The following is a 25,323-nucleotide window of genomic DNA, read 5'->3' as shown; positions in this document are numbered from 1 at the left end:
ACGATGAGACACATTTACCTCTAACCCTGACATGATGTCTGGATCCTGTTCTCTATCTACAGAGATGGTTCTACAGCTAGAGACACAGTAACACACGATGAGACACATTTAACTCTAACCCTGACATGACGTCTGGATCCTGTTCTCTATCTACAGATATAGGGCTGGGCAATATGTCAAAAATTATACCATGTGTTTCACATTTGACAGTATTTATGTTTTTGAATAATGCACGTTTTAAATATGCTTCATGAGTAGTTCATGACCCTGGTGTTTCAGGGAAATAAAATGAGTATTCTAATTCTATAGTTGGAATATAGTGGGCAACACTGAGTACATTGTAGATTGACATGACAACAAATTCACTAATTGGATGTCACATAATAACATATTCAAGCTTAGCCTATTCCGCTCTGTTCTAGAAGATACCGTTGCACACAAACATCATGCTGATCTAGGCCTACACCTGGTATCAGGCTGGATAAGATAGCTACGTTCTGACTTAGATTACATTTCGCTAACAAGCGAATAGCATTAGCGGCTAACCTGATTTATTTTGGACAAAACATAAGAAAATACAGGGCTTGGTGTGGTAAGACGAGGGAGCAAGACAACTCAACACTACCCTAGACCCTGTAGCCCTAGACAACTCAACACTACCCTAGACCCTGTAGCCCTAGACAACTCAACACTACCCTAGACAACAACACTACCCTAGACCCTGTAGCCCTAGACAACTCAACACTACCCTAAACAACTCAACACTACCCTAGACCCTGTAGCCCTAGACAACTCAACACTACCCTAGACCCTGTAGCCCTAGACAACTCAACACTACCCTAGACAACTCAACACTACCCTAGACAACTCAACACTACCCTAGACAACTCAACACTACCCTAGACCCTGTAGCCCTAGACAACTCAACACTACCCTAGACCCTGTAGCCCTAGACAACTCAACACTACCCTAGACCCTGTAGCCCTAGACAACTCAACACTACCCTAGACCCTGTAGCCCTAGACAACTCAACACTACCCTAGACAACTCAACACTACCCTAGACCCTGTAGCCCTAGACAACTCAACACTACCCTAGACCCTGTAGCCCTAGACAACTCAACACTACCCTAGACAACTCAACACTACCCTAGACCCTGTAGCCCTAGACAACTCAACACTACCCTAGACAACAACACTACCCTAGACCCTGTAGCCCTAGACAACTCAACACTACCCTAGACCCTGTAGCCCTAAACAACTCAACACTACCCTAGACCCTGTAGCCCTAGACAACTCAACACTACCCTAGACAACTCAACACTACCCTAGACCCTGTAGCCCTAGACAACTCAACACTACCCTAGACCCTGTAGCCCTAAACAACTCAACACTACCCTAGACCCTGTAGCCCTAGACAACTCAACACTACCCTAGACCCTGTAGCCCTAGACAACTCAACACTACCCTAGACCCTGTAGCCCTAGACAACTCAACACTACCCTAGACAACTCAACACTACCCTAGACCCTGTAGCCCTAGACAACTCAACACTACCCTAGACCCTGTAGCCCTAGACAACTCAACACTACCCTAGACAACTCAACACTACCCTAGACCCTGTAGCCCTAGACAACTCAACACTACCCTAGACAACTCAACACTACCCTAGACCCTGTAGCCCTAGACAACTCAACACTACCCTAGACCCTGTAGCCCTAAACAACTCAACACTACCCTAGACCCTGTAGCCCTAGACAACTCAACACTACCCTAGACCCTGTAGCCCTAGACAACTCAACACTACCCTAGACAACTCAACACTACCCTAGACCCTGTAGCCCTAGACAACTCAACACTACCCTAGACCCTGTAGCCCTAAACAACTCAACACTACCCTAGACCCTGTAGCCCTAGACAACTCAACACTACCCTAGACCCTGTAGCCCTAGACAACTCAACACTACCCTAGACAACTCAACACTACCCTAGACCCTGTAGCCCTAGACAACTCAACACTACCCTAGACCCTGTAGCCCTAGACAACTCAACACTACCATAGACTAAATGTCGACCGATTAATCGGAAGGGCTGATTTCAAGTTTTCATAACAATCGGAAATCAGTATTTTTGGACACCGATTTATTATTATTTATTTTTTAAACCTTTATTTAACTAGGCAAGTCAATTAAGAACACGTTCTTATTTTCAATGACGGCCTAGGAACAGTGGGTTAACTGCCCTGATCAGGGTTTGTACCTTGTCAGCTCGGGGATTCAATCTTGCAACCTTACGGTTAACTAGTCCAATGCTCTAACCACCTGCCTCTCATTGCACTCCACGAGGAGCCTGCCTGTTACGCGAATGCAGTAGAAGCCAAGGTAAGTTGCTAGCTAGCATTAAACTTATCTTATAAAACACAATCAATCAATAAATCATAATCACTAGTTAACTACACATAGTTGATGATATTACTAGTTTATCTAGCGTGTCCTGCATTGCATATAATCGATGCGGTGCGCATTCGTGGAAAAAGGACTGTCGTTGCTCCAACGTGTACCTAACCATAAACATCAATGCCTTTCTTAAAATCAATACACAGAAATATATATTTTTAACCTGCATATTTAGCTAAAAGAAATCCAGGTTAGCAGGCAATATTAACCAGGTGAAATTGTGTCACTTCTCTTGCGTTCATTGCACGCCGAGTCAGGGTATATGCGATAATTATAAACGTTTTGTTTTCGAAATGATAGTTTCCGGATTCAACCATATTAATGACCAAAGGCTCGTATTTCTGTGTTATTATGTAATAATTAAGTCTATGATGTGATATTGAACAACTACTCCAAGTCTCAGAGTGAGTGACGTTTGAAACGCTATTAGCGCGCACCCCGCTAACTAGCTAGCCATTTCACATCGGTTACACCAGCCTAATCTCGGGAGTTGATAGGCTTGAAGTCATAAACAGCGCAATGCTTGAAGCACAGTGAAGAGCTGCTGGAAAAACGCACGAAAGTGCAAAAGTGAATCCCCGAGCTGACAAGATAAAAATCTGTCGTTCTGCCCCTGAACAAGGCAGTTAACCCACCGTTACTAGGCCGTCATTGAAAATAAGACCGTGTTCTTAACTTCTTATGGCTGCAGGGGCAGTATTGAGTAGCTTGGATGAAAGGTGCACAGAGGTGCCTATAGTAAACTGCCTGCTCCTCAGTCCCAGTTGCTAATATATGCATATTATTACTCGTATTGAATAGAAAACACTCTGAAGTTTCTAAAACTGTTTGAATGATGTCTGTGAGTATAATAGAACTCAAATGGCAGGCAAAAACCTGAGAAAGAATCCAAACAGGAAGTGGGAATTCTGAGGTTGGTCGATTTTCATCCAAGACCCTATTGAATACACAGTGGGATATGGATGAGTTTGCACTTCCTACGGCTTCCACTAGATGTCAACAGTCTGTAGAACCTTGTAGGATGCCTCTACTGTGAGGTGGGGCCGAAGGAGACAGGAATTAGTCAGGTCTATCATGACCTGACCATGCTCTGACCATGCGCGTTCACATGAGAGGGAGCTCTGTTCCATCGCACATCTGAAGTCAATGTAATTCTCCAGTTGGAACGTTACTGAAGATTTGTTACTGAAGATCCCCTCTCTCCACTGGGATTCTCTGCCTCTAACCCTATTACAGGGGCTGAGTCACTGGCGCTCTTTCATGCCGTCCCTAGGAGGGGTGCGTCACTTGAGTGAGTTGAGTCACTGATGTGATCTTTCTGTCTGGGTTGGCGCCCCCCCTTGGGTTGTGCCGTGGCGGAGATCTTTGTGGGCTATACTCGGCCTTGTCTCAGGATGGTAAGTTGGTGGTTGAAGATATCCCTCTAGTGTTGTGGGGGCTATGCTTTGGCAAAGTGGGTGGGGTTATATCCTTCCTGTTTGGCCCTGTCCGGGGTATCATCGGATGGGGCCACAGTGTCTCCTGACCCCTCCTGTCTCAGCCTCCAGTATTTATGTTGCAGTAGTTTGTGTCGGGGGGCTAGGGTCAGTTTGTTATATCTGGAGTATTTCTCCTGTCTTATCCGGTGTCCTGTGTGAATTTAAGTATGCTCTCTCTAATTCTCTCTTTCGGAGGACCTGAGCCTAAGGACCATGCCTCAGGACTACCTGGCATGATGACTCCTTGCTGTCCCAGTCCACCTGGCCGTGCTGCTGCTCCAGTTTCAACTGTTCTGCCTGCGGTTATGGAACCCTGACCTGTTCACCGGATGTGCTACCTGTCCCAGACCTGCTGTTTTCAACTCTCTAGAGACAGCAGGAGCAGTAGAGATACTCTTAATGGCACCTATGAAAAGCCAACTGACATTTAATCCTGAGGTGCTGACTTGCTGTACCCTCGATAATTACTGTGATTATTATTATTTGACCATGCTGGTCATTTATGAACATTTGAACATCTTGGCCATGTACTGTTATAATATCCACCCGGCACAGCCAGAAGAGGACTGGCCACCCCTCATAGCCTGGTTCCTCTCTAGGTTTCTTCCTAGGTTTTGGCCTTTCTTGGGAGTTTTTCCTAGCCACCGTGCTTCTACACCTGCATTGCTTGCTTTTTGGGGTTTTAGGCTGGGTTTCTGTACAGCACTGAGATATCAGCTGATGTACGAAGGGCTATATAAATACATTTGATTTGATTTATGTTAAAAACATTCTAAAGATTGATTCAATACATCGTTTGACATGTTTCTACTGACTGTTACGGAACTTTTTGACATTGTCTGCTTTTAGTGAACGCGCTTCCTGACTTTGGATTTACCAAACACGCTAACAAAAATAGCTATTTGGACATAAATGATGGACATTCCCGAATGAAACTAACATTTCTTGTGGAAGTGGGAGTCCTGGGAGTGCATTCCAACGAAGATCAGCAAAGTGAAGATGTATAATGCTTTTTATGAGTTTTGTTGACTGCACAATTTGGCGGGTAACTGTATGGCTTCCTTTTGTGGCTGAACGCTGTTCTCAGATTGAATATTGTGCTTTTGCCGTAAAGCTTTTGAAATCTGACACAGCGGTTGCAATAAGAACAAGTGTATCTTTAATTCTATGTAAAACATGTATCTTTCAAAGTTTATGATGAGTATTTCTGTTATTTGACGTGGCTCTCTGCAATTTCTCAGGATATTTTGGAGGCATTTCTGAACATGGCGCCAATGTAAACGAAGGTTTTTGGATATAAATATGAACTTTATCGAACAAAACATATATGTATTGTGTAACATGAAGTCCCATGAGTGTCATCTGATGAAGATCATCAAAGGTTAGTGATTAATTTTATCTCTATTTCTGCTTTTTGTGACTCCTGTCTTTGGCTGGAAAAATGACTGTTTGTCTGTGATTTTGCGGTGACCTAACAATCGTTTGTGGTGCTTTCGCTGTAAAGCCTATTTGAAATCGGACACTGTGGTGGGATTAACAACAAGATTACCTTTAAAATGGTATAAGATACATGTATGTTTTAGGAATTTTAATTATGAGTTTTCTGTTGTTTGAATTTGGCACCCTGCACTTTCACTGGCTGTTGTCATATCATCCCGTTAACGGGATTGCAACCATAAGAACTGACTTGCATAATTAAATAAAGGCGTAAAAAAAAAAAAATCTAATAAATTGGCCAAATCGGTGTACAAATATACCGATTTCTGATTGTTATGAAAACTTGAAATCGGCCCTAATTAATCGGCCATTCCGATTAATCGGTTGACCTCTACTACAGACCCCTAGCACTCACATCCATAGCCATGAAGTGCTTTGAAAGGTTGGTAATGGCTCACATCAACACCATTATCCCAGAAACCCTAGACCCACTCCAATGCAATCTATTGCACTCCACACTGCCCTTTCCCACCTGGACAAAAGGAACACCTATGTGAGAATGCTATTCATTGACTACAGCTCAGCGTTCAACACCATAGTACCCTCAAAGCTCATCACTAAGCTAAGGATCCTGGGACTAAACACCTCCCTCTGCAACTGGATCCTGGACTTCCTGACAGGCCGCCCCCCAGGTGGTGAGGGTAGGTAGCAACACATCTGCCACGCTGATCTTCAACACCGGAGCTCCCCTGGGGTGCGTGCTCAGTCCCCTCCTGTACTCCCTGTTCACCCACGACTGCATGGCCAGGCATGACTCCAACACCATCATTACGTTTGCAGACGACACAAAAGTGGTAGGCCTGATTACCGACAAGACAGCCTATAGGGAGGTCAGAGACCTGGCCGAGTGGTACCAGAATAACAACCTATCCCTCAACGTAACCAAGACTAAGGAGATGATTGTGGACTACAGGAAAAGGAAGACTGAGAATGGGGGCATGCTCTTCGACAGGGCTGTAGTGTTGCAGATTGAGAGCTTCAATTTCCTTGGTGTCCACATCACCAACAACCTAGAATGGTCCAAACACACCAAGACAGTCGTGAAGAGGGCACGACAAAGCCTATTTCCCCTCAGGGAACTAAAAAGATTTGGCATGGGTCCTGAGATCCTCAAAAGGTTCTACAGCTGCAACATCGAGAGCATCCTGACTGGTTGCATCACTGCCTGGAACGGCAATTGCTCGGCCTCTGACTGCAAGGCACTACAGAGGGTAGTGCGTACGGCCCAGTACATCACTGGGGCTAAGGTGCCTGCCATCCAGGACCTCTACACCGGGCGGTGTCAGAGGAAGGCCCTAAAGTCCCCAGTCACCCCAATCATAGACTGTTCTCTCTACTACCGCATGGCAAGCAGTACCGGAGTGCCAAGTCTAGGACAAAAAGGCTTCTCAACAGTTTTTACCCGCAAGCCATAAGACTCCTGAACAGGTAATCAAATGGCTACCCCCCCAACCCCTCTTTTTACGCTGCTGCTACTCTCTGTTTATCATATATGCAGTCACTTTAACTATACATTCATGTACATACTACCTCAAATTGGGCCGACCAACCAGTGCTCCCGCACATTGGCTAACCGGGCTATCTGCATTGTGTCCCGCCACCCCCTCTTTTACGCTACTGTTACTCTCTGTTCATCATATATAGTCACTTTAACCATATCTACATACTACCTCAATCAGCCTGACTAACCGGTGTCTGTATGTAGCCTCGCTACTTTTATAGCCTCGCTACTGCATATAGCCTGTCTTTTTACTGTTGTTTTATTTCTTTACCTACCTATTGTTCACCTAACACCTTTTTTGCACTATTGGTTAGAGCCTGTAAGTAAGCATTTCACTGTAAGGTCTACACCTGTTGTATTCAGCGCACGTGACAAATAAACTTTGATTTGATCTGAGGGGTGTAGGAAGCCAGCAGCTTGGCTTTCTACCAGGTGAGGCATCTTACCTTGAATCTGAGGGGTGTAGGGGGCCAGCAGCTTGGCTTTCTACCAGGTGAGGCATCTTACCTTGAATCTGAGGGATGTAGGAGGCCAGCAGCTTGGCTTTCTACCAGGTGAGGCATCTTACCTTGAATCTGAGGGGTGTAGGGGGCCAGCAGCTTGGCTTTCTACCAGGTGAGGCATCTTACCTTGAATCTGAGGGGTGTAGGGGGCCAGCAGCTTGGCTCTCTTCTTCTCATATCCCTTCTGTGTGATGTCCCCTGGAGAGACAGAGAGAGGAGACAGTGGTGAGTCACTGGCCCACATGGCCATCAGATAAGATGTGTGGTCTTGACATGGTGTGTACAGTGTGTGATTGCCTGTGTGCACCACCGCCACGAAAAGCACCCAATCCAGCATAGTGCCAGCCTCTAGCGCTGGCACCACAGAGCACCAAGAGGCCACGGGATGTCACCCCCCTCCCCAAATTAACATCTCTGGGACAAGGACAATGACTGTGTTGTGATATCCAGAGACCAAAGTCCATCTGCTCTAGTCTGGGACACAGCAGTATAATACTCTAAACTCTGTAGCCAAACAAATACTGCTTCCTAACTTAAAACACATAAACTCCCTCTCAAGTCCATTGTCTTTATTCTCACAAACACCCTCCCATCCAGAGTGCACTGAGCCTATAAACATCAGGGATGCCAACTGCTGAGGGACCAATATGGTGACACTTTCTGCACTGAAACATGTAATAAATCCCTGCAGGGGGAAATGCAGGTTAACTAATTAAACAACAAATAATATGATCTACATGATCAGTCTCTGTGTGTAAAATAAAAAGTGGTTCATGTGAACCTAACTCACAGCTAAAAAAAAATATGTAAAGAAAGCAACCCAATGTTATTTGTTGCCTAAACTTTACTGCAAATGACACTCAAGTCTTGAGAAAAAAAAACAATACAGTAATATTGCAGTGACCATGACAGCCTTTAGAACGCTTGTGACCATGACAGCCTTTAGAACGCTTGTGACCATGACAGCCTTTAGAACGCTTGTGACCATGACAGCCTTTAGAACGCTTGTGACCATGACAGCCTTTAGAACGCTTGTGACCATGACAGCCTTTAGAACGCTTGTGACCATGACAGCCTTTAGAACGCTTGTGACCATGACAGCCTTTAGAACGCTTGTGACCATGACAGCCTTTAGAACGCTTGTGACCATGACAGCCTTTAGAACGCTTGTGACCATGACAGCCTTTAGAACGCTTGTGACCATGACAGCCTTTAGAACGCTTGTGACCATGACAGCCTTTAGAACGCTTGTGACCATGACAGCCTTTAGAACGCTTGTGACCATGACAGCCTTTAGAACGCTTGTGACCATGACAGCCTTTAGAACGCTTGTGACCATGACAGCCTTTAGAACGCTTGTGACCATGACAGCCTTTAGAACGCTTGTGACCATGACAGCCTTTAGAACGCTTGTGACCATGACAGCCTTTAGAACGCTTGTGACCATGACAGCCTTTAGAACGCTTGTGACCATGACAGCCTTTAGAACGCTTGTGACCATGACAGCCTTTAGAACGCTTGTGACCATGACAGCCTTTAGAACGCTTGTGACCATGACAGCCTTTAGAACGCTTGTGACCATGACAGCCTTTAGAACGCTTGTGACCATGACAGCCTTTAGAACGCTTGTGACCATGACAGCCTTTAGAACGCTTGTGACCATGACAGCCTTTAGAACGCTTGTGACCATGACAGCCTTTAGAACGCTTGTGACCATGACAGCCTTTAGAACGCTTGTGACCATGACAGCCTTTAGAACGCTTGTGACCATGACAGCCTTTAGAACGCTTGTGACCATGACAGCCTTTAGAACGCTTGTGACCATGACAGCCTTTAGAACGCTTGTGACCATGACAGCCTTTAGAACGCTTGTGACCATGACAGCCTTTAGAACGCTTGTGACCATGACAGCCTTTAGAACGCTTGTGACCATGACAGCCTTTAGAACGCTTGTGACCATGACAGCCTTTAGAACGCTTGTGACCATGACAGCCTTTAGAACGCTTGTGACCATGACAGCCTTTAGAACGCTTGTGACCATGACAGCCTTTAGAACGCTTGTGACCATGACAGCCTTTAGAACGCTTGTGACCATGACAGCCTTTAGAACGCTTGTGACCATGACAGCCTTTAGAACGCTTGTGACCATGACAGCCTTTAGAACGCTTGTGACCATGACAGCCTTTAGAACGCTTGTGACCATGACAGCCTTTAGAACGCTTGTGACCATGACAGCCTTTAGAACGCTTGTGACCATGACAGCCTTTAGAACGCTTGTGACCATGACAGCCTTTAGAACGCTTGTGACCATGACAGCCTTTAGAACGCTTGTGACCATGACAGCCTTTAGAACGCTTGTGACCATGACAGCCTTTAGAACGCTTGTGACCATGACAGCCTTTAGAACGCTTGTGACCATGACAGCCTTTAGAACGCTTGTGACCATGACAGCCTTTAGAACGCTTGTGACCATGACAGCCTTTAGAACGCTTGTGACCATGACAGCCTTTAGAACGCTTGTGACCATGACAGCCTTTAGAACGCTTGTGACCATGACAGCCTTTAGAACGCTTGTGACCATGACAGCCTTTAGAACGCTTGTGACCATGACAGCCTTTAGAACGCTTGTGACCATGACAGCCTTTAGAACGCTTGTGACCATGACAGCCTTTAGAACGCTTGTGACCATGACAGCCTTTAGAACGCTTGTGACCATGACAGCCTTTAGAACGCTTGTGACCATGACAGCCTTTAGAACGCTTGTGACCATGACAGCCTTTAGAACGCTTGTGACCATGACAGCCTTTAGAACGCTTGTGACCATGACAGCCTTTAGAACGCTTGTGACCATGACAGCCTTTAGAACGCTTGTGACCATGACAGCCTTTAGAACGCTTGTGACCATGACAGCCTTTAGAACGCTTGTGACCATGACAGCCTTTAGAACGCTTGTGACCATGACAGCCTTTAGAACGCTTGTGACCATGACAGCCTTTAGAACGCTTGTGACCATGACAGCCTTTAGAACGCTTGTGACCATGACAGCCTTTAGAACGCTTGTGACCATGACAGCCTTTAGAACGCTTGTGACCATGACAGCCTTTAGAACGCTTGTGACCATGACAGCCTTTAGAACGCTTGTGACCATGACAGCCTTTAGAACGCTTGTGACCATGACAGCCTTTAGAACGCTTGTGACCATGACAGCCTTTAGAACGCTTGTGACCATGACAGCCTTTAGAACGCTTGTGACCATGACAGCCTTTAGAACGCTTGTGACCATGACAGCCTTTAGAACGCTTGTGACCATGACAGCCTTTAGAACGCTTGTGACCATGACAGCCTTTAGAACGCTTGTGACCATGACAGCCTTTAGAACGCTTGTGACCATGACAGCCTTTAGAACGCTTGTGACCATGACAGCCTTTAGAACGCTTGTGACCATGACAGCCTTTAGAACGCTTGTGACCATGACAGCCTTTAGAACGCTTGTGACCATGACAGCCTTTAGAACGCTTGTGACCATGACAGCCTTTAGAACGCTTGTGACCATGACAGCCTTTAGAACGCTTGTGACCATGACAGCCTTTAGAACGCTTGTGACCATGACAGCCTTTAGAACGCTTGTGACCATGACAGCCTTTAGAACGCTTGTGACCATGACAGCCTTTAGAACGCTTGTGACCATGACAGCCTTTAGAACGCTTGTGACCATGACAGCCTTTAGAACGCTTGTGACCATGACAGCCTTTAGAACGCTTGTGACCATGACAGCCTTTAGAACGCTTGTGACCATGACAGCCTTTAGAACGCTTGTGACCATGACAGCCTTTAGAACGCTTGTGACCATGACAGCCTTTAGAACGCTTGTGACCATGACAGCCTTTAGAACGCTTGTGACCATGACAGCCTTTAGAACGCTTGTGACCATGACAGCCTTTAGAACGCTTGTGACCATGACAGCCTTTAGAACGCTTGTGACCATGACAGCCTTTAGAACGCTTGTGACCATGACAGCCTTTAGAACGCTTGTGACCATGACAGCCTTTAGAACGCTTGTGACCATGACAGCCTTTAGAACGCTTGTGACCATGACAGCCTTTAGAACGCTTGTGACCATGACAGCCTTTAGAACGCTTGTGACCATGACAGCCTTTAGAACGCTTGTGACCATGACAGCCTTTAGAACGCTTGTGACCATGACAGCCTTTAGAACGCTTGTGACCATGACAGCCTTTAGAACGCTTGTGACCATGACAGCCTTTAGAACGCTTGTGACCATGACAGCCTTTAGAACGCTTGTGACCATGACAGCCTTTAGAACGCTTGTGACCATGACAGCCTTTAGAACGCTTGTGACCATGACAGCCTTTAGAACGCTTGTGACCATGACAGCCTTTAGAACGCTTGTGACCATGACAGCCTTTAGAACGCTTGTGACCATGACAGCCTTTAGAACGCTTGTGACCATGACAGCCTTTAGAACGCTTGTGACCATGACAGCCTTTAGAACGCTTGTGACCATGACAGCCTTTAGAACGCTTGTGACCATGACAGCCTTTAGAACGCTTGTGACCATGACAGCCTTTAGAACGCTTGTGACCATGACAGCCTTTAGAACGCTTGTGACCACACCTAAATATTACACTTGGAGGGAAAAACATCTTAAGGTAGAAACAAACAGGCATTCTATTGTTGCTCTATTATAGTGGCCACTATCTGGGCCGCATCGCTCTGGGCCGCATCGCTCTGGGCCGCATCGCTCTGGGCCGCATCGCTCTGGGCCGCATCGCTCTGGGCCGCATCGCTCTGGGCCGCATCGCTCTGGGCCGCATCGCTCTGGGCCGCATCGCTCTGGGCCGCATCGCTCTGGGCCGCATCGCTCTGGGCCGCATCGCTCTGGGCCGCATCGCTCTGGGCCGCGCGGCGACATCGATCTAGTGCACGCGGCTACGTGTGACATCGCTCTAGTGGACGAGGATACGTAAATATTTTTATAATCACTCACACAATTTCAACACAAAAGCAATATCTTTGGTCTGCACATTATCACATTGTACACTTTCTTCCTGTGGACATCTGTTCTACAATATGCCAGCAGAACATGACACCCTTTGTTGGCATAATTGATCTCTTTCAGGCAGAGAGTACACCTGGCATACCCCTTTTACCCACTGTATTGAAGAGGGAAAGTGTGTGGTGTTCCTTACACCTCTATAGTGACATCCAGTTTAAACCAGGCCCAGTTTAATTAAGCCAGGCCCAGTTTAAACCAGGCCCAGCTCCAGCTACACTTGATCCCTGAATCCACTTGTTTAACAAGCAACTCCTCATTTTTCACCTAATTCTCTCATTCTGAAAATTAACCACATACTGTAGAGAAAAAACATTACTTAACAGATAACTCGTTAACTACTAACATCTCAAACAGATTGCCAGGGTCCAGTAAGCATCTAATAGCCCGTTATAACTTGAGGAAGGAAAAGAGTTGTATACCAGTTGATACTGTAGTGAATTGGTTAGGTTACTAACGTTAGCTCATCTGATGTTGTAGCGTTAGTTGTCTGACTATATTAGCCAGCTAATTTTCACACCATAAACTCAATGTTTTGATCAGATAAATAGGCTAATGTTGCTCAACATTTCACTGGCTAGCTAACGAGGTTAATTTGATCCAGCTAGCAAGATACTTAATGCTAATAATACTTGTTTAAACCACACTTTCTCCCTCAACTCAAACTTTCTAAATGCCAGTGGTTTTTCGGTTACAGCTCATTAAGTATGCTTCATCACCTCAATCGCATGGTATGCTTTCACTGTAAAGCCTATTGTAAATCAGACAATGCAGTTAGATGACCAAGAATAAGGTTTTAACCGATAAGATACTTGTATGTTCATAAATTTTTAATATTATGATCATTTATATGAATTGCGCGCCCTCCAGTTTCACCGGATGTTGTCAACAGGTGTCCCGCTGACGGGACGTCTAGCACTAACATGACACTGAAAATCAAAGAACCAAGTCCAGCTGATGCTGTGATGTGTCAGAGCCACCAACAGAGGGCACCAGAGGTACATGCTGTGATGTGTCAGAGCCACCAACAGAGGGCACCAGAGGTACATGCTGTGATGTGTCAGAGCCACCAACAGAGGGCACCAGAGGTACATGCTGTGATGTGTCAGAGCCACCAACAGAGGGCACCAGAGGTACATGCTGTGACGTGTCAGAGCCACCAACAGAGGGCACCAGAGGTACATGCTGTGACGTGTCAGAGCCACCAACAGAGGGCACCAGAGGTACATGCTGTGACGTGTCAGAGCCACCAACAGAGGGCACCAGAGGTACATGCTGTGACGTGTCAGAGCCACCAACAGAGGGCACCAGAGGTACATGCTGTGACGTGTCAGAGCCACCAACAGAGGGCACCAGAGGTACATGCTGTGACGTGTCAGAGCCACCAACAGAGGGCACCAGAGGTACATGCTGTGATGTGTCAGAGCCACCAACAGAGGGCACCAGAGGTACATGCTGTGATGTGTCAGAGCCACCAACAGAGGGCACCAGAGGTACATGCTGTGACGTGTCAGAGCCACCAACAGAGGGCACCAGAGGTACATGCTGTGATGTGTCAGAGCCACCAACAGAGGGCACCAGAGGTACATGCTGTGACGTGTCAGAGCCACCAACAGAGGGCACCAGAGGTACATGCTGTGACGTGTCAGAGCCACCAACAGAGGGCACCAGAGGTACATGCTGTGATGTGTCAGAGCCACCAACAGAGGGCACCAGAGGTACATGCTGTGACGTGTCAGAGCCACCAACAGAGGGCACCAGAGGTACATGCTGTGACGTGTCAGAGCCACCAACAGAGGGCACCAGAGGTACATGCTGTGACGTGTCAGAGCCACCAACAGAGGGCACCAGAGGTACATGCTGTGACGTGTCAGAGCCACCAACAGAGGGCACCAGAGGTACATGCTGTGACGTGTCAGAGCCACCAACAGAGGGCACCAGAGGTACATGCTGTGATGTGTCAGAGCCACCAACAGAGGGCACCAGAGGTACATGCTGTGACGTGTCAGAGCCACCAACAGAGGGCACCAGAGGTACATGCTGTGACGTGTCAGAGCCACCAACAGAGGGCACCAGAGGTACATGCTGTGACGTGTCAGAGCCACCAACAGAGGGCACCAGAGGTACATGCTGTGACGTGTCAGAGCCACCAACAGAGGGCACCAGAGGTACATGCTGTGACGTGTCAGAGCCACCAACAGAGGGCACCAGAGGTACATGCTGTGACGTGTCAGAGCCACCAACAGAGGGCACCAGAGGTACATGCTGTGACGTGTCAGAGCCACCAACAGAGGGCACCAGAGGTACATGCTGTGACGTGTCAGAGCCACCAACAGAGGGCACCAGAGGTACATGCTGTGACGTGTCAGAGCCACCAACAGAGGGCACCAGAGGTACATGCTGTGACGTGTCAGAGCCACCAACAGAGGGCACCAGAGGTACATGCTGTGACGTGTCAGAGCCACCAACAGAGGACACCAGAGGTACATGCAGTTTCTCCAGTCAGCGCCACGCCTCACTACCCCTTCCTGGGAATCACCCTCTCCTCCTTCCTTCCTTCCTCTCCTCCTTCCTTCCTTCCCCTCCTCTCTCATCTCCCCAACATGTCTCTATTAGTCACTGTCAGTCCCTATCCACACTGCTGGTCCAGCCTCTCCTCCAGCCCATTCACAGATCCATCTGGCTGGGGCAACTGTGGGCTTGGTGGCTAGGTGAAGGAAGAGCAGATATCTGTCAGGGCATCGTACTGACATTTACGGAGGGCTTTATATTGAGAGGCAGGATGGCATTGGCCCCTCCTCCCCTCAGCCCATCAACACCCCATCTGAGCCTCACCCCGGGTGGTGTGTTGTCCTCTTAATGAGACCAGAAGCTAATCTTTTTCCTGCTCCACCTCCTCCTCTCAAACTGGAATGTGTCATTAATCACTGGGACCATTTAGCCTAGATACAGAAAACTAACGTTCTATTACAAACAAAAAATGTATCCTTAACCAAAGCAAACATTCACGCATGACTAAGTCGCTTTGGATAAAAGCATCTGCCAAATGGTATATTATTATAAATCCAGAGAGACACGGAGGCTAGGTAACAGACTCTAGTCAGCTGTTTCCTGGAAAATCTTTCTGTTCCTTTAAGACATCAGAATGCTGAGAGAGCATGACCGAGTGACTGATGAAGTCTGTTCCTTTAAGACATCAGAATGCTGAGAGAGCATGACCGAGTGACTGATGAAGTCTGTTCCTTTAAGACATCAGAATGCTGAGAGAGCATGACCGAGTGACTGATGAAGCCTGCCTTGACAGATTCATGACTGTATGAACCTGGACCTAAGTGTGATCCTGCTGTGACCGCAAAAGTATTTAAATGTTATGTTACAAACGCCGACTACAACAAGTGGACTTTACTGTGAAATGCTAACTGACAAGCTCTTTCCCAGTTAAAAAGTAAATTAACAAATAGGTCAAAATTAAATAGTAAAACAATCAAATAAAAAGTAATGAGGCTACATACAGGCTATATACAAGGAGTCCCGGTACCGAGTCAGTGTACTGGGGAAAGAGGTCGTTGGGGTGATTGAGGTAATATGTACATGGAGGTTAGGTGATTGACTGAAGTACTACGTACATGGAGGTAGGGGGTGAAAAGAAGAAATTCCGGGTAACCGTTTAATCAACTGTTCAGCAGTCTTATGGCTTTGGGGTAGAAGCTGTTCAGGAGCCTTTTGGACCTAGACTTGGCGCTCTGGGACTGCTTGCCGTGCGATAGCAGAGAAAACAGTTGATGACTAGGGTGGCTGGAGTCTTTAAAAATGTTTAGGGCCTTCCTCTGACACCGCCTGGTATAGAGGTCCTGGATGGCAGGAAGCTTGGCCCCAGTGATGTACTGGACCGTACTCACCACCCTCTGTAGCGCCTTGTGGTCGGATGCGGAGCAGTTGCAGTCAAGATGCTCTCGATGGTGCAGCTGTAGAACGTTGAGGATCTGAGGGCCCATGCCCTCTTCACGACTGTGTTAGTGTGTTTGGACCATGATAGATCCTTAGTGATGTTTTTTGTCTTGCTCACGTTGAGGGAGAGGTTGTTGTCACGCTGACCTCCTCCCTATAGGCTGTCTCATCGTCATCGGAGATCAGGCCTACCATCGTTGTGTCGTCAGCAAACTTAATGAGGGTGTTGGAGTTGTGTGCGGACACAGTCGTGGTTAAACAGGGAGTACAGCACCCACTCTGAGGGGACCCCGTGTTGAGGGTCAGCGTGGCGGATGTGTTGTTGCCTACCCTCACCACCTGGGGGCGGCCCGTCAAAAAGTATGGTATCCAATTGCAGAGGGAGGTGTTTAATCCCAGGGTCCCGAGCTAGTGATGAGTTTGGAGGGCACTATGGTGTTGAACGCTGAACTGAAGTCAATGAACAGTATTCTCGTGTAAGTGTTCCTTTTGTCCAGGTGGGAAAGGGCAGTGTGGAGTGCAATAGAGACTGTGTCATCTGTGGATCTGTTTGGGCAGTATGCGAATTGGAATGGGTCCAGGGTGTCTGGGATGATGTGGTTGATGTGAGACATGACCAGCCTTTCAAAGCATTTCATGGCTACAGATGTGAGTGCTACGGGGCGATAGTTATTTAGACAGGTTACCATGGCGTTCTTGGGCACAGGGACTATGGTGGACTACTTGAAACATGTGGGTATTACAGACTGGGTGAGTGAGAGGTTGAAAAAAAATGTCCCTGAAGACACTTGCTAGCTGGTTAGCGAATGCTCTCTGAGTACGTGTCCTGGTAATTCATCTGGCCAGCGGCTTTGTGAATGTTGTCGTCCGGAACGGCTGGTGCTCTCGTGCATGGTTCAGTGATTCGTTTTTTTTCTTGAAGCGAGCATAAAAGGGAATTTAGCTCGTCTGGTAGGCCGGCGTTACTGGGCAGCTCGCGGCTGGGTTTCCTTTCTTAATCGATGATAGTTTGCAAGCCCTGCTACATCCGACATGCGTCAGAGCCGGTGTAGTAGGATTTAATCTTAGTCCTGTATTGACACTTTGCCTGTTTGAGGATTCGTCTGAGGGCATAGCAGGAATTCTTATAAGCGTCAGTATTGGTGTCCTTCTCCTTGAAAGCGGCAGCTCTTGCCTTTAGCTCGGTGCGGATGTTGCCTGTAATCCATGGCTTCTGGTTGTGATATGTATGTACAGTCACTGTGGAGACTATGTCATCGATGCACTTATTAATGAAGCCGGTGACTGATGAGGTAAACTCCTCAATGTCATCGGATGAAGCCAGGAACATATTCCAATCAGTGCTAGTGAAACCATCCTGTAGGTTAGTATTCGATTCATCGGACAACTTCCGTATTGAGTGTGTCACTGGTACTTCCCGTTTCAGTTTTTGCTTGTAAAGCAGGAATCAGGAGGATAGAGTTATGGTCAGATTTGTCAAATGGAGGGCAAGGAAGAGCTTTGTATGTGTCTCTCTGTGTGTGGAGTAAAGGTGATTGAGAGTTGTTTTGCCTCTAGATGCACAGGAGACGTGCAGGTAAAAATCAGATAAAACAGATCTCAGATTCCCAGCATTAAAATTACCGGCCACCAGGAGCTTATGGCCCTACGCAGCTCGCCGAGCGCGGCCTACGCAGCTCGTCGAGCGCGGCTTACACAGCTTGCGGTCTTGGCTCCAGCATTGAAGCTTCTCATGAGGTTTTCTAACTCAGGTTAGCACAACTTCGAGACTTCCTTATTATAGTTATTATTGTTGTTCCCGTGGCCTGAGAGAGGACTGGGGACGGGGGACGACTACAGACACCATGGGGTCCTGTGTAGACGTATAAAGCTCTACAACCATGTTGTAGAACAAAAACTGTTCTTAAATACCAGCATCAAGTTAGTATTTATTCACCCATGGAAAAGACCTGGCTTTGCAGAACCTAGAGTTGTGGAGAGGCATTACGTACTAGACATGATCACAGAGGTTTGTCCATGTATAGGTCTGTAATAACTGTAATATAATAGGCTGATATGAGAGTTCTCCATCACACCCGGACTCCTGTTTTCACACTGCTCTGCCAGCTTCATGGCATTTCCTGGAGAAACACCTTCCTGTGGAAATAGTTGTGGGAACTAAAGTAGCAGCCAGACCCTCTGCTGTTAGGAGACCTCGTCTCCCATACTCTCTCTGCTGTTAGGAGACCTCGTCTCCCATACTCCCCCTGCTGTTAGGAGACCTCGTCTCCCATACTGGCACCGTTCTCTGCTGTTAGGAGACCTCGTCTCCCATACTGGCACCGTTCTCTGCTGTTAGGAGACCTCGTCTCCCATACTCCCCCTGCTGTTAGGAGACCTCGTCTCCCATACTCTCCATGCTGGCGCCATTCTCTGCTGTTAGGAGACCTTGTCTCCCATACTCCCCCTGCTGTTAGGAGACCTCGTCTCCCATACTCCCCCTGCTGTTAGGAGACCTCGTCTCCCATACTCCCCCTGCTGTTAGGAGACCTCGTCTCCCATACTCCCCCTGCTGTTAGGAGACCTCGTCTCCCATACTCTCCCTGCTGTTAGGAAACCTCGTCTCCCATACTCCCCATGCTGTTAGGAGACCTCGTCTCCCATACTCTCCATGCTGGCACCATTCTCTGCTGTTAGGAGACCTCGTCTCCCATACTGGCACCGTTCTCTGCTGTTAGGAGACCTCGTCTCCCATACTCTCCATGCTGGCGCCGTTCTCTGCTGTTAGGAGACCTCGTCTCCACATACTCTCCATGCTGGCACCGTTCTCTGCTGTTAGGAGACCTCGTCTCCTATACTCTCCATGCTGGCGCCATTCACATGACTCAAACAGTTCCAATACTGTCTGCTACCATACAGCAATTATTTGCGACACTTTATATGCATCTGATAATACATCTCCAGCTTTAGCACCTGGCTTTAGAGTGCTGGAGCTGAGAAATCTAGATCATTATTTTGAAGGTTGTGGAATGCTGGACTGAGAGAAAGAGGTCGTCTTTGAAGCTGTGAGGCCAGCTAAAATATCACTCCCCTGGGGCTGACTGAGGGCTGACTGGCTGGCGCTCGGATGGCCTCCCTCTGCCTCTCCGTTTCCCTCTGCCTCTCTCTGACACAGGTATTGTTCCTGTAAGCCCAGCGCATCTGACAGAGATAGTTCAGTGTTGACTAAAACACTTCTAGCATGTGCCGCTGGCTTCAGGCCTCCTCTCCACGCTACACTGAGCACCCACCCACCCCCACCCAATTGGTGTTCTCTTTCCCACGCACGCTCGTGCGCTCGCTGTTTTTGAGTATTGGCTTTTTAGACACGTTTCCTAATCAACACTAAAAGCAAAATCATTTTGAAAACCTAAAAACAAATGATCGCATCGACACAGACCGCAAAGGGAACCCGACCGCTAGAAAGAGGAGGAAGGGAAGCGCTACTAAGGTACACTATAGTATATTTTGGTAGATAGAAGGTGCTCTTTGGTAAAAGGTGTAAATTGGTCATCAAAAAGAAAGGAGGACCAAGGCACTCTTCATATAATTAATTAAAATGCCTTTATTAGTATGGCATGTTCAATAGAAACAAAGTTGTTTAAAAACCGACGCGTTTCGGCTGCATGGCCTTCGTCAGGGAGTACAGAAAAAAGAGAATACAATGTCCTCTTTTGAAAGGCTTTTCCAATTAGCCCTAATTAGAAGAGGGAGTGGTTACCAAATTGGACACACCTAGTAAGCAATAATATACACATGAAAAGGTGAAATACTGTAGCTATGTTGTCATGAGCATACAACTCCAAACTAGAAGCATCAGAACACCCAGAGAGGCAGTTCCAACCCTAACCATGACTGGGAGAAGTGTCCAGAACAAGAAAGCAATATATTCCACAGTACTCCAGACCACAGCAAAACATGAACAACAGTCCAAACATAGCTAGAGGGCAATTAAGCAAAATGTCCACTAGATGACAGCAAATGGACCCATCACGACCCTACAGGAAGGGTGAGAAATCCATATCTTCATTTAAACCAGGGTACTTAGTGGCCTGTAGTTTGTAAATCCAAAAACTTTCCCTTTGGTTTAACTGTTTAAGACGGTCCCCTTTTCTAATAGAGGCCGGAACATGATCAATACCCATAGCTTGTAGGGAGGCAGGGTTACCATGGTGTAAGGACTTGTAGTGCCTTGCCATGGGGTAGTCTTCATTGCCTACCCGTATGGCGTACTTGTGTTCCGCCAAGCGATCTTGAAGGCGTCTCTTTGTCCGTCCAATGTAGAACACCTTGCACTGTGGACATTCCAGTCTATAGATGACATGAGTGGTTTTGCAGTTAATAAAATGCTTGAGGTAATACTCCATTTTAGAAGCTGTGTCAACAAAATACTTTTTCTGTGCAATATTACTGCAATGGTTGCACTGGTAACATTTAAAAGAGCCCTTGGGTTTGTGGTCAAGCCAAGTTTTTTGAGAGTCACCCGGAAGATAACTGTGGACTAATTTGTCATTTAGGGTAGGACATCTCTTAAAGCTTATGACTGGTGGTTCAGGAAAGACTTGGCGTAGTAGCGTATCACTTTGGATGATTCCCCAATTATTATAACCCGACCGCTGTTCAGTAGGCTACCGCAAAGGGAACCCGACCGCTGTTCAGTAGGCTACCGCAAAGGGAACCCGACCGCTGTTCAGTAGGCTACCGCAAAGGGAACCCGACCGCTGTTCAGTAGGCTACCGCAAAGGGAACCCGACCGCTGTTCAGTAGGCTACCGCAAAGGGAACCCGACCGCTGTTCAGTAGGCTACCGCAAAGGGAACCCGACCGCTGTTCAGTAGGCTACCGCAAAGGGAACCCGACCGCTGTTCAGTAGGCTACCGCAAAGGGAACCCGACCGCTGTTCAGTAGGCGTAGGAGTTGAAAAGGTAGTTGTCCCTGTGTTTACCTTCCCACAACACACAGAGTGTAAAAGGGAGTTGTCCCTGTGTTTACCTTCCCACAACACACAGAGTGTAAAAGGGAGTTGTCCCTGTGTTTACCTTCCCACAACACACAGAGTGTAAAAGGGAGTTGTCCCTGTGTTTACCTTCCCACAACACACAGAGTGTAAAAGGGAGTTGTCCCTGTGTTTACCTTCCCACAACACACAGAGTGTAAAAGGGAGTTGTCCCTGTGTTTACCTTCCCACAACACACAGAGTGTAAAAGGGAGTTGTCCCTGTGTTTACCTTCCCACAACACACAGAGTGTAAAAGGGAGTTGTCCCTGTGTTTACCTTCCCACAACACACAGAGTGTAAAAGGGAGTTGTCCCTGTGTTTACCTTCCCACAACACACAGAGTGTAAAAGGGAGTTGTCCCTGTGTTTACCTTCCCACAACACACAGAGTGTAAAAGGGAGTTGTCCCTGTGTTTACCTTCCCACAACACACAGAGTGTAAAAGGGAGTTGTCCCTGTGTTTACCTTCCCACAACACACAGAGTGGAAAAGGGAGTTGTCCCTGTGTTTACCTTCCCACAACACACAGAGTGGAAAAGGGAGTTGTCCCTGTGTTTACCTTCCCACAACACACAGAGTGTAAAAGGGAGTTGTCCCTGTGTTTACCTTCCCACAACACACAGAGTGTAAAAGGGAGTTGTCCCTGTGTTTACCTTCCCACAACACACAGAGTGTAAAAGGGAGTTGTCCCTGTGTTTACCTTCCCACAACACACAGAGTGTAAAAGGGAGTTGTCCCTGTGTTTACCTTCCCACAACACACAGAGTGTAAAAGGGAGTTGTCCCTGTGTTTACCTTCCCACAACACACAGAGTGTAAAAGGGAGTTGTCCCTGTGTTTACCTTCCCACAACACACAGAGTGGAAAAGGGAATTGTCCCTGTGTTTACCTTCCCACAACAAACAGAGTGGAAAAGGGAGTTGTCCCTGTGTTTACCTTCCCACAACACACAGAGTGTAAAAGGGAGTTGTCCCTGTGTTTACCTTCCCACAACACACAGAGTGTAAAAGGGAGTTGTCCCTGTGTTTACCTTCCCACAACACACAGAGTGTAAAAGGGAGTTGTCCCTGTGTTTACCTTCCCACAACACACAGAGTGGAAAAGGGAGTTGTCCCTGTGTTTACCTTCCCACAACACACAGAGTGTAAAAGGGAGTTGTCCCTGTGTTTACCTTCCCACAACACACAGAGTGTAAAAGGGAGTTGTCCCTGTGTTTACCTTCCCACAACACACAGAGTGTAAAAGGGAGTTGTCCCTGTGTTTACCTTCCCACAACACACAGAGTGTAAAAGGGAGTTGTCCCTGTGTTTACCTTCCCACAACACACAGAGTGTAAAAAGGGAGTTGTCCCTGTGTTTACCTTCCCACAACACACAGAGTGGAAAAGGGAATTGTCCCTGTGTTTACCTTCCCACAACAAACAGAGTGGAAAAGGGAGTTGTCCCTGTGTTTACCTTCCCACAACACACAGAGTGTAAAAGGGAGTTGTCCCTGTGTTTACCTTCCCACAACACACAGAGTGGAAAAGGGAGTTGTCCCTGTATTTACCTATAGCTGACAGTCAGAAAACTCAGCATCACAACAGGAGGGGCAGACACCGGGTATTATATATATATTATATAGTATAAACTCCGTACATGTCCTTGTGTTGCAGCTCGAGAATCAGGATGTTACATTTACTCAGAGGATTTACTTTTTATTCAAATGTTTAAAAAAATATTTTAAAAATAAAATAAAAATCAGGCCCTGTTCTTTCTGCGTACTTTTAACTGGGATCTCGTACGTGGGTACATGGACAGAGAATTGAGAAATTGGTACGCAAAATGTGTGCATGTTGGCATGTCTGTAGTGCACTACTTTAGACTAGGACCCCTATAGCTGTGGTCAACAGTAGTGCACTATAGATAATACTGTAGACTAGGACCCCTATAGCTGTGGTCAACAGTAGTGCACTATAGATAATACTGTAGACTAGGACCCCTATAGCTGTGGTCAACAGTAGTGCACTATAGATAATACTGTAGACTAGGACCCCTATAGCTGTGGTCAACAGTAGTGCACTATAGATAATACTGTAGACTAGGACCCCTATAGCTCTGGTAAAGATAGGCAATAGGGCACCATTGGAACACAAGCCTAGTTCCTCCCCAGTTCCCCGTTGTCTTGGAGACATGGCAAAGGCCAGGCAGAGGTTACCCATGGTGACAGCAGTGGGCTTCACCTGGGATGGTTGACACAGGCAGTGAATGGGCTGAGGAAGATTGATTACTGGCTTCATTGATAGAATACATTTAAATAACTTAACTACTCACAAGCTGCAGGCCCCAAACTGGCCATAAATAAGGAGGGGAGAGAGGAAAGACGGTCTATTGTTCTGCTGGAATAACACACACGGATCTGAGAAACAAGAACTATAGAATGGAAAGAGAGAGAGGGGGAAGAGAGAGAGGGGGAAGAGAGAGAGGGGGAAGAGAGAGAGGGGGAAGAGAGAGAGGGGGAAGAGAGAGAGGGGGAAGAGAGAGAGGGGAAGAGAGGAGAGAGAGAAGAGAGAGGAGAGAGGGGGTGAAGAGAGAGAGAGGATAAGAGAGAGGGGAAGAGAGGGGAGAGGGGGTGAAGAGAGGGGGTGAAGAGAGAGGGAGGAGAGGGGGTGAAGAGAGAGAGAGGAGAGGGGGTGAAGAGAGAGAGAGGAGGTGAAGAGAGAGAGAGGAGGTGAAGAGAGAGAGAGGAGGTGAAGAGAGAGAGAGGAGAGGGGGTGAAGAGAGAGAGAGGATAAGAGAGATGGTGTGATGAGAGGAGGGGAAGGGAAGGGGGAGATGGAAAGAGACTGCTTTCTCTCCTCCAACACTCCTCCACTGTGGTTGCCAGGCGCTTCCTGCTCCATTGTGGGGAATGTTGGCCGCTCCACAGGAAGTGGGTTCTTTGTTTCCTATCTCCTTCCTGTTGGAGGGAAGCTACACACGCACAGTGACAAATAGAGGGCCAGTGTGTCACTATAGCGTACGATGTTTCATTACATCTCGTTACATAAGCAGACACTTCCAGGGAAGGTAGGTAGGTCGGGTGGTAGATAGGTGGGTACCTAAGCAGCGGGGTAGGTGGGTACCTAAGCAGCGTGGTAGGTGGGTACCTAAGCAGCGTGGTAGGTGGGTACCTAAGCAGCGTGGTAGGTGGGTACCTAAGCAGCGTGGTAGGTGGGTACTTAAGCAGCGTGGTAGGTGGGTCCCTAAGCAGCGTGGTAGGTGGGTCCCTAAGCAGCGTGGTAGGTGGGTCCCTAAGCAGCGTGGTAGGTGGGTCCCTAAGCAGCGTGGTAGGTGGGTCCCTAAGCAGCGTGGTAGGTGGGTCCCTAAGCAGCGTGGTAGGTGGGTCCCTAAGCAGCGTGGTAGGTGGGTCCCTAAGCAGCGTGGTAGATGGGTCCCTAAGCAGCGTGGTAGGTAGGTACTTAAGCAGCGTGGTAGGTAGGTACTTAAGCAGCGTGGTAGGTAGGTACTTAAGCAGCGTGGTAGGTAGGTACTTAAGCAGCGTGGTAGGTAGGTACTTAAGCAGCGTGGTAGGTAGGTACTTAAGCAGCGTGGTAGGTAGGTACTTAAGCAGCGTGGTAGGTAGGTACTTAAGCAGCGTGGTAGGTAGGTACTTAAGCAGCGTGGTAGGTAGGTACTTAAGCAGCGTGGTAGGTGGGTACTTAAGCAGCGTGGTAGGTGGGTACTTAAGCAGCGTGGTAGGTGGGTACTTAAGGCTGTAACGTAACGTGGAAAAAGAGGTGTCTGAATACTTTCTGAATGCACTCTAGGTAGGTAGGGTGGTAAGTAGGTAGGTAGGTAGTTAGGCGGTAGTTAGGTATGTTTAGGGCTGTTACC

General features: G+C 47.5%; 1 protein-coding gene across 5 annotated transcripts in view; it reads right to left on the bottom strand.

The window, feature by feature from the left end:
- The window catches only part of dip2a (disco-interacting protein 2 homolog A), a 275,105-nt gene that overhangs the window by 206,927 nt on the left and 42,855 nt on the right, over nt 1–25,323 (bottom strand). For 4 of the 5 annotated variants that reach the window (XM_071341941.1, XM_071341938.1, XM_071341937.1 and 1 more), the window contains exon 2: nt 7,561–7,632. In XM_071341941.1, coding sequence (XP_071198042.1) covers nt 7,561–7,632 — 72 coding nt within the window. Of the gene's footprint in view, nt 1–7,377; nt 7,410–7,560; nt 7,633–25,323 lie in introns of those variants that run through there. The other variant, XM_071341939.1, reaches the window with a different exon arrangement.

The sequence above is a fragment of the Salvelinus alpinus genome, chromosome 14, assembly GCF_045679555.1.
Source record: "Salvelinus alpinus chromosome 14, SLU_Salpinus.1, whole genome shotgun sequence".
NCBI lineage: Eukaryota > Metazoa > Chordata > Actinopteri > Salmoniformes > Salmonidae > Salvelinus > Salvelinus alpinus.
This window is presented reverse-complemented; position numbering and strand designations above follow the sequence as displayed.